This window comes from Polistes canadensis, unplaced genomic scaffold, assembly GCF_001313835.1.
Source record: "Polistes canadensis isolate GaletaPanama2010 unplaced genomic scaffold, ASM131383v1 scaffold_3, whole genome shotgun sequence".
Classification (NCBI taxonomy): domain Eukaryota; kingdom Metazoa; phylum Arthropoda; class Insecta; order Hymenoptera; family Vespidae; genus Polistes; species Polistes canadensis.
The window spans coordinates 733,650-743,557 of NW_014569550.1; the positions used below are offsets into that span (position 1 = coordinate 733,650).

The 9,908-nt window shown below is 33.4% G+C and overlaps 1 protein-coding gene across 1 annotated transcript; it reads right to left on the reverse strand.

Moving 5' to 3' along the window:
• Positions 1-1,040: 1,040 nt before the first annotated feature.
• On the reverse strand, positions 1,041-9,565 carry LOC106786251 (excitatory amino acid transporter 1-like). Its single transcript, XM_014747427.1, has 7 exons — positions 8,928-9,565; positions 3,983-4,380; positions 3,567-3,761; positions 3,301-3,484; positions 2,801-3,229; positions 2,497-2,631; positions 1,041-2,406 (listed from the first exon to the last, which is right to left on the reverse strand). Exons 1-7 carry the CDS (start codon positions 8,945-8,947, stop codon positions 2,265-2,267), a joined length of 1,503 nt encoding a protein of 500 aa, XP_014602913.1. The 5' UTR covers positions 8,948-9,565; the 3' UTR covers positions 1,041-2,264.
• Positions 9,566-9,908: the final 343 nt, after the last annotated feature.

Consider the following 9,908-nt stretch of genomic DNA (forward strand, 5'->3'; position numbering starts at 1 on the left):
TACAACCAATAAGAAAGCTTTTCTAACTCTTAGTCCAACGTAGTATCAGACGTACCAATGGCACTCCTAACAGCTTGCTCTACGAACGTTTCTATTGGTGGATTAAATCTAATATTGCAGCGCAACGTTAAACATTAGCTATGATTGGACATACATTCTTACGTGGATTAAAATATACCAATCATTACAAATACTGAAAAACAAATTTATTAATCGTCACTAAGTATTTATATATATATGTTATGAAAGCAATATTATCATTTTTTACACGTTTTATTATATATGAAAGTAATTGTTCATATTTCCTTTAAGCATTTCAATATCACTTTCGATTAATATTGACGGATATTGCTGCTGATTGGTTCTAAAACTAAAATCAACGTTGCGATTGGTCGAAGCAAGTGATACGTGACACAATGGATATCTATTTAGATATTATATAAAAATATTCAGTCTTATGATAAACAGAGTATTAATGAAATCAAACTACAATACTTTTGTGAATAAACTTTTGAAATTATAATTTTCTCAAATGAGAATAAACTAAATTGCACGTATAATGTACATAAAGTTAATTTATTGATATTCGAAGGTAAGATTTTGCCCGTAAATATTCTAAATGACCTTGTCCCTACTAAAAACAAAAAAAATATATCATTATTCATTTTTATACAAACATAAATATTAAAAAATATTCGTCTACACGTTAACTCAGTAAGAGGCTATGATTGTAACATAATTTGTATGTAAGCACAATAATTTTTTATTTTATGTATAGATGACTGTACATGATTTTTAGTTTTGCATCTATAACATATTTATATAAGTAAAGGTGCAGATCCTATTTTTTATACAGAAAAAATGTGAATTATAAATTACATATATATTAATTGTCGATATATTCGTTACCAATCAATTATAAACTATCAATTAATGTTACTTTTAAACTGTCCATTTCTTGTTTAGTTTAGAATATAACAAAAATATGATGAACACAATAGAGTTCATTAAATTAGTAATATTTAATAACACCAATATTATTTCTTCTATCTTAGTTTATGTTACTTATAATTGAATATCTTTATTATCATAACTACAATAGGACAAATTAAATGCCTAATGATAACATGTATTATTACTATACATTTTAACATTATACCATGGAATGGACATTATTTCGCATTATTAAATTTAGTAAAGTCAATGCCATACTATATTCAATCGTCTGCATGTGCATTTATATATATATATATATATATATATATATATATATATATGCATTGATCCAATCATAATAGGTAAGCTTATAGGTTTCATCATTGCAATCAGCAAGGATCGAAAAATGCTGCAATTAGAACTTTATTTAAATAGCTTGAAATTTGTTGTTCAAAGTCTATTTATGTATACATATACGTATATATGTATAGAAAACCTATTATCTTTGTCAGTTAGCAAATGTATGTTATATTTTTACATAAATATACCAATTTAATGATAATAATGTTGGAACCAAGACCAATATACATAGGTGGGTTGAAAAATTTTGAGCCTCAACAAAAAAGATTTTTATTTTCTTTTAAATAAAAGTTTGTTTGATAAAAAAACATTATTTCTATGTAAGGCTGAGAACTTGTCAGCTCACCTACGTATTTGATTCAAAATAATATACTATATATATTATATTATAATCAGACAAGTAAAGAGACTATAGAGAACACTATTGAGTAATTCAAGAAACGAGTATTATCGTAATTATTGTCGTTATTATATTACTATTATTTATTTTCTAACACTAAATCAAAACCTAAAATAGTCGTATAATAACGATCCTAAAATAAATTGATCGCGATCTGTTATTAATGTTATTAAAATTTTCGATATAAATATATATCAATGCTACGTAAAAGAGAGAACACATTTGAAATAACTAGCTCCAATAAGATAGGCAGTATTTTACTGATCGCACATAATAATCGTGATTTTTTACGTAAATCGTTATGATGTATATGATATACATATTTATATATATTTCTTCTCATTACAATTTTTGTTATTCATTGTTGATTAAAAACAATATACAGATAGCCAATGAATAATCACGTTTCTTTAATAGATTTATTTTAACAGCAAAATGAGTCACAATTAGAAATTCGTTGGAATTGACGTTATAATTGAATAAACGACTATATTAAAATCGCAAAATAATTGCCAATAAATGCTACTAATGCATTATTGTATTCGAATTGTGAACACACTTACACATTTCATATCGATATTGTGTGATCTGCTCCATTTTGACTTTGTCTATGTTGCGGTAATGCCGATAATTCATTTTTACTTAAATGATTAACGATTCCTGCACCAAGGGAATCTCCCATAACATTTACTGTCGTCCTGCAGCGATCCCTGAAAATGACAACAAAGTTTTATTACATTGTCAAAGAATATTTGTTAAGATCATTTGAAATTAAAAAATAATAAGAAGAATGCGCTTACAATAGCCAATCAACCGCGAGAATAAGGAAGACGTCGTTCGATGGAAGATGTACTGTGTCTAGAACCATCACCATAGTAACTAATCCCGCCTGCGGGATTCCAGCTGCTCCGATACTTGCGGCAGTTGCAGTAATACTAAAAAGGTTGATAGAGTCAAAGGAAATGTTTCTATTTTCTTCTCTCTTTTAATGATTGTAATTACTATATCATATAGTATTCATATTTGTGATGGGTTACGTAAATAATTTATTTTTGCTGTAAAATGTCAGAATATAAGAGAAAAGAAAATTAATTAAAATTTTACCTGATCGCCACTAGTTGTCCAAAACTGAGACTGACTTCGCGAACTTGCGCTATAAAAATTGCGGCTACTGCTTCGTACAAAGCAGTACCGTCCATGTTAATCGTAGCTCCAATCGGTAATACGAATCTGGTTATTCGTGGGTCAATGCCGTTTCTTTCTTCAAGGCAATTAATAGCAACTGGTAATGTCGCGGAACTTGACGATGTACCAAATGCAGTGACCAATGCCTGTGCCAAGTTGGATAGATAACGATAGGGATTCTTTTTTGTTATCACAAAATACAATCCAGGTAATATGATGAAACCGTGAATACAGAGGCCGATTAGAACTGTTAGAAAATACATGCCAAGTTGAGCGACCACTTGCTCCAATGATTCCATTTCTACGATTTTTGCAGCTACCAAAAAGAGGATACCGACGGGTGACAACCTGGAACGAGACATCAATGAAAATGATTTGATTTTACTAAAACTTTTATTATTTATATACAAGATCCTTACCAAATTACCCAATTGGTGATTACCATCATGGCACCTGACAAGGATTCGAAAAAATTAAGAAGCGGTTTTCCTTCCTGACTCATTTTTCCTAGAGTGATACCCAATACGGTTGAGAAAACGACTAAACCAAGGATGTTCATACCAGGAATGTCCTTTTCGGTGAAGTCCCAGTTATCCATATCGTCTATACAAAACGAAAAAAGAAATAACAAATTTGAATTATAATGAGTATTAGTTTTTAAGGAATAAGTGTAGTTATATTTTACCTGGGTCACCGTCCACGGGTTTCTTAACTACTGTACGCATTTGAGAAATACATGCTTGTACCAGATTCGGAGGGAACATGTTTCTAACTAAATCCAATAGCGTATCAACGGTCGATGAATTTTGAGCAAGAGCTTTTTCAGCATGACTAGCAGTACTGCCTACGCCTGGTTGAATAGATATGACCAGAATAATACCTAAAAAGAATACATTATGATTAGTATGAATACATTAACACGTTAAGCGCCAAGCGTCTTTTGTTGAATTTTCTGTATAAGCAACGATGATCTGCCAGCCGTAGAAAGATAAGAATATCGATCATTGGTGACAGACGTGACTTACATGGAAAATCTAAGGCGCGGCGTTTAACATGTTAATGGAATAAGTGAAAATTCATAAAGAAAAAAATACCACCAACCGAGTACGACAGCGCTAATCGTTGTGACCATGTAATATGAAATAGCACGTGCACCAATTTTACCGCTGAGAGATAAGTCCAAGGATCCAATAGCTGAGATCAAACTTGACATGATGAGCGGCAGGATTAAACTCTTGAGCATTCTTAGAAATAGATCGCCGACATAATTGATATACATGACCTCACGGTTTGTAAATCTATCGGTTCGGGAATTTCTTAGGATTATTCCTAAGGTAACACCACCGACCACGCCACCAACGGTTAACATTGTCAAGGCATTGTGCTTCAGACATGATTGTATCTTTTCTTTCCTTGTTTGCGGCCTTTTACCTGGCTCTTGCGGATAATAAGATGTCCTTTCTACCCTACCTTGTTTTTCCGGGCCAGACAAAGGAGATCTATAAAATACGATTTACAAGTTAAATTAGAGAGCTCATAGGACATGTCATTCAAAAATAATAATAAAAATAAATAATTCTTTTATTGAGTATATGAAAGAATTCGTATGAAATGGTTTGCCTGAAAAACTGATTAATTTATTGACAATGAAAAGAATCCTAAGTTCGCAGTCCAAATACTTGACAGTAGTGATTCGATATGTTGATTAAATCATGCTCTGATCTATTTGAATAGCAAATAGTAAAACAGAAAAAGAGAGAGTGACAGATATAAAGAGTTCATTGATTGATCAAATCAAACCTGACGATGCATAATAGCCACGCGTTTGATATAAGTGTAACAAACGGCACGCGTCGACTTTAAATATGTGCGCATTGAATTTAATATATAAAATTACTGAATCCTTTTTGAATTCTCTTTGAATGTCAACGAATTAAAGACATTGAAGAAATCTTTAACGACTTATAAAGGGAAAGCCAAATTAATAGGATACCGATTTTTTTCAATTTTAGGGATCCATCCGAACCATATACATTGTGCAAGTAGTAAGATCCAATATTCAACCGTTTCCAAGAAAACAAAGGGAAAAGTTTCATATGTATTTTTATATACCAGTTTGTTTCCAGGTGAAAAGATAACACAAATAACTGCGTTACCTCCATTTATCCGATTTTCTTGTATATGAAGAAATAGTCATAGGCGTATCTTGAATAAACAAATTCCATAAAAAGAGCATGCTTCGCTTGAGTCTTACTGTCATCATTAAATTATAATATGTGCTAGGATCGTATAAACTGAATGATTTGCGTTTCTTCGAGGTCGTACGTAAGATACGATATGTTGCTTATGAAATCGTTTGCTCATTATTTTTAAGTTTGTGCATTGTTTTTTCTCCATTTTGATAGCCCCTTCCTCCCCCTATGAAATTTCTTATCTCTGTGTTACAAATTTCTTCGATATAATATATCAGTATACAGTAGAATCTTTTAATGTTTATAACCGAGCTTAATAACGCGTCATATATGCGATTACGATTGAATATCTATTTTTACAATTCTAACAATAAGCTTCATGAAATTAAACGATTTAACTTTTGTGGAGCATAGCTCATCATAAAGGTATCTATGCGTGTAAATTCGTGTAGTTTATTTCTCATTGTTAATGATGATCTGATTATTTTATATACAAGACAATAATATTTAAATGAAAATATTCTTGCTTCCGCAAAAGACCAATATAGATACGTATGTAGGACAAACGTCGTCCGGGCCATGGGTGACATTTATTGCGCGTAGGTGGCATGCGTACGAATAAACGGTTACACGGATGTCAAGTCTAATAGCACATCTCTTATTCTTCTATAATGCCACGTGGATAAAAAAAAGAAAAACAAAATTATATGATTAATTTTGATCGAACTATAAACGAAAGGACGAATAATTAGAATATATTATATTCCATCGATATAGTTATGTAAAATAAAAATAAATTATTTTTTAAAAGATATCGCGTAATTTGTATTGATCGAAATGTCTATGAATCTGTCTTGATATGAGCTTGGACCATGCGTGCAACCACAAAACAGGACGTGACGACACGCTCGCGAACGATTGATCGCTTACACGTGTATGCGTGCGTGTTAAATTACTGTCTCGTGACACGTATTAATGACAGAGGGATCGTGTAGTATCTATACTATGTGCAACAAGCTCTCATCTACTATCGGTGAATACCCGTGAAAGCTGAGAAAGGATCAATGGAACCCCTCCGTGTTGAATGCAAATACGTTCGGTTAAGATGAACAAATGAGAGTAAAACAGACTCCGAATTAGATACTTTTCTCTTCGTTAACAAAGAAATAAAGAAAGTAGTTCTACATTACGAAAGTACAAACTGAATTAGAACTAGGAAAGAAGAGATCACTTAGGACACGTGTTTATTTGATTTTATTTTATTTTTTCAACGTTTCTCGGTTACCAACGAAACAAGACCCACATGCTTCGAATGCTTCTTTTTACATTTCTTCTGTATGAATTTTAAGTCCCTCATTTTATGAATGTATGTATGTATGTACGTATGTACGTAGAGAGAGAGAGAGAGAGAAAGAAGAAGTAGGGGAAAAAGAAAGACTGTCTGTTGAACTTCACAAGTCTATTTACTTTGTTAGCTAAGGAAGAGAATATTAGACGAGCTAGGAAAGCAGCCAAACCGGATGAATTTTCTGCCAATCGAAGTTCGCCAAGGCGAACAAGATCTGCCAAATCTTGGCGTAGAACTTTATTCTTCATTTTCTTTTTTCTACTTTGACACGTTGATAATTATCATATTTCAAAGATGAAGCATTCGTCGAATATGGTTTAGAACAAAATAATCAATATATATTAGATGGAAGAAAAAGAAAAAGAACAGTTTCAATTTCTCGTAACTGATGTCGCGTTCGTTGATGTCTACAAATTTGTGTTCCAACTCGAAGATGCTTATCGCGTTCTAACAACGCTTAGTATACGAGCATGCGAGAGATACTTTGTTATTGATGCGTGGACGCTTATGCTCGTTCAAGGCCGCATTTATATATTCTGCTCGGTGGTGGTCATTTTGAATAGGGATTTATCGTAATTCTTCGTACTCTCCTTGCTAACTTTTTTCTTTGTTTCAATAGATGATTTATTCTTAAAACGTACGCATTTAAACAAACATTTAAAACGATCAAATTTCGTGGTGGTTCCAAGTGTTTTTGGATGCGGTTATATGGATCATAAATTTCTTCAAAATTCGACAGTAATTTATACGTAATTGTTGTTTATTTTTTTATTTCAACTCGTTCTCTAAGTAAATTTGGTTACATCAATGGTCAAGAACAAAAATATTATCTCCCATTGTATAATTTAACAAAAATAAATGCGGAAGTTTTGTCGTACGAGAAAACATTGTACGTCGTTGTTATAATCATTGTTATATGCGCTATTTAATATTTAGGAATAAGTGATGTCAAAATGAAATTCAAACGAACATCTCCGCGTTTATTTGCAGATTATAACATATTCCAGGCCAATAAGGATCAAGTTCGGTTATATATACTACATTTTACATAGCGAAACATATATAACGAGATATAGTTACAAGTTTATTACAGATATTGTGAACAATTAAACCGCACGCACGCGTATCATCGTTCGCGCTCAGTTTGCAAAAATATGCGCATTACAATTTTCATTTTTATTGCCTCTATACAAATATTAATAATAGCATTTTGCATTTACCCGTGCCAAAAAAATCTATAAGAACAAAATAAAACGCAACACGTTCGAACGAGATAATAAAGATAATAAAATAATCATAAGATTCGATGAAAATAAATTTTTCAATTGAATCTCTTAAGGAACCGTGTAATTACGATAAAAATGTGAAATTGAAAATTACGCAGCCTTTTCTTTAATAAGTTACGATTACCTCATCTAATTATTCACGCTTGATCGACCATAAAAAATCGCTAATAACAGATAGAAACGTTACGTTTTTTAATTACGAGCACAATCAACGATCATTTCACGCGTATCTCTATTTTATTTAATCGAATTGAAAATATGCGTTATACATATATATATATATATATATATATACATGTATTACGTGTGCTTCGTGGAACAATATTTTGAAATTTGGCTGTTGATCGAGTATTGATATCCAGTTACGTTATCAACCAACAACACTTTGTCGTTTGAATAACTTTTAATGATTAACTTTTCCTTTTGTAACGTCCTTCATCAAAGTTACGTAAGCGATGTAGTCAATAGATCAAAGAATCTCTAACGAAAGGATAGATATATTTTCCAATCTATCAAAATTCTCACTTAAAATCAAATCAAAATTTCTTTATGAGAATAGAGTCTCAAAATAATTCAATGTTTTATGTAACAATTTCTCTCTCGAGAAAGAGCGTGTTACATCAACGTTACACGTAATTTACTTTCCGTCCTTTTTAGAATTTCATAAATTTTTCTCTATTAATCGTTTTCACTCTTGGGAAATCGTGAAAGACAAAATCTTTTAATGCGCATAGATAGTCGACCTAATCGTAAAACACACTTGTACATATACGGTTGTACATACACTTGAGAACGAGTTTTATAATTTAAATATCAGAGAAGATAAAAAAGAAAAAAAAAAAAAGGAAGTAGGAGGAGCAACGTAACTTCTTCGTTCCATGCGGCACTACACGTGCGTTGCAGTTGTGCAATATTTTTATTTTCTAATAAAGAGAAAAAGATAGATAGAGCTGAATAAATCGTTGTTATCTCTATGAAGAACGAACGAGTCAATTAATAGAAAGAGAGAAGTTTATGCTTTTATAACTAGAAAAGATCAGTACATGCACGATAAAGATGATTAATAAGAAGTAACAGAAAATATTGTTGTGATCTTGTTTAAGAATAATAAAATTATTTATGTATATTCCAAGTATATGACGCGAATGATTAAAAAAAAAGAAAAAAAAAAAAAGAGAGATAAGTAAACGAAGAGAAAAGAGACAGGGTGTTATACGTACAGTTCGGTAGCGGTCTCCATGACGAAATCGTTGTTGGATGAATGGATTGAGTCGCGAGAGAGGTGAGGTGATCCCCGTCAGTCGTTCACATGGAGCGTTGCTTCCGCAAAGCCGGAAGTGTCCGATGCGTGCTGTTACTCGACGAGAAGAACGAGATCGAGTGGGTAGGAAGAAGAGAGGTGATAGAACAGTGGAGGAGAAAGAGGAGGAAAAGGGTGTTCTCCTTGTTGGAGATTTCTCCTTTTCTCTCACGTGTCCAATAATTGTGTTGCGTCCGAATGTTCAGGAAGAGTCTTCAACTTTAGGTCAGATGGGATAAAGGAGTAAATGGGAAAAAAAGAAAGAAAAGAGATGGAGATGGAAATAAAGATAGAGAAAGGAAAGAAATGAATAAGGTGATATCAAAGAGAGGAACAACGGCAGTTCGCGAAATGCTTCGAATTGTCGAGAGGATGTTACGCTGATGGGGCCTCTCAATCTGTGCCACCTTGGGTGGTACGATCAGCTATGGCGATCTCCCCCTATAACGACGATCTCTTCCTGCCGCTACGACCTATCCTCTCCTCTACCAACACCACCACCACCACCACCACCACAACCTCCTCCTCCTCCTCCTTCACCACCAACACCACCAGCACCAGCACCAGAACCACCACCACCACCACCACCTCTTTCCTCTTCTTTCCTCCTCTTGGTCGTCGTCGACGTCGACGTCGTCGTCGTGGTCGTGGTCGTGGTCGTGGTCGTGATCGTAGTCGTGGTTGTCGCAGTAGTGATGCGATATAGACACCGGACAAATACGCGCAAGCGATCACGAGCAACCCATCGAGAAATGTCGCACCGGTGGTGAACGATGGGCTCTATTGTTCGGCTGCTCTCGATCTGTTCACGATCCGCTGGATTCTAACGGGGTTAAACACCACATAACCGTCGATGAACGCGCGGGAGTACTCGAGATTCTCCTCTCTTCCGATTTCTCTC

What these genes read in the sequence shown, in the direction of transcription:
- LOC106786251 (XM_014747427.1), bottom strand. Translation starts at nt 8,947, where the DNA reads ATGGAGACCGCTACCGAACT. An exon ending in ACCCGTGGACGGTGACCCAG is followed by an intron (nt 3,485 to 3,566) that starts GTAAAATATAAC and finishes CGTTTTGTATAG; the next exon opens with ACGATATGGATAACTGGGAC. An exon ending in GGACAACTAGTGGCGATCAG is followed by an intron (nt 2,632 to 2,800) that starts GTAAAATTTTAA and finishes CAACCTTTTTAG; the next exon opens with TATTACTGCAACTGCCGCAA.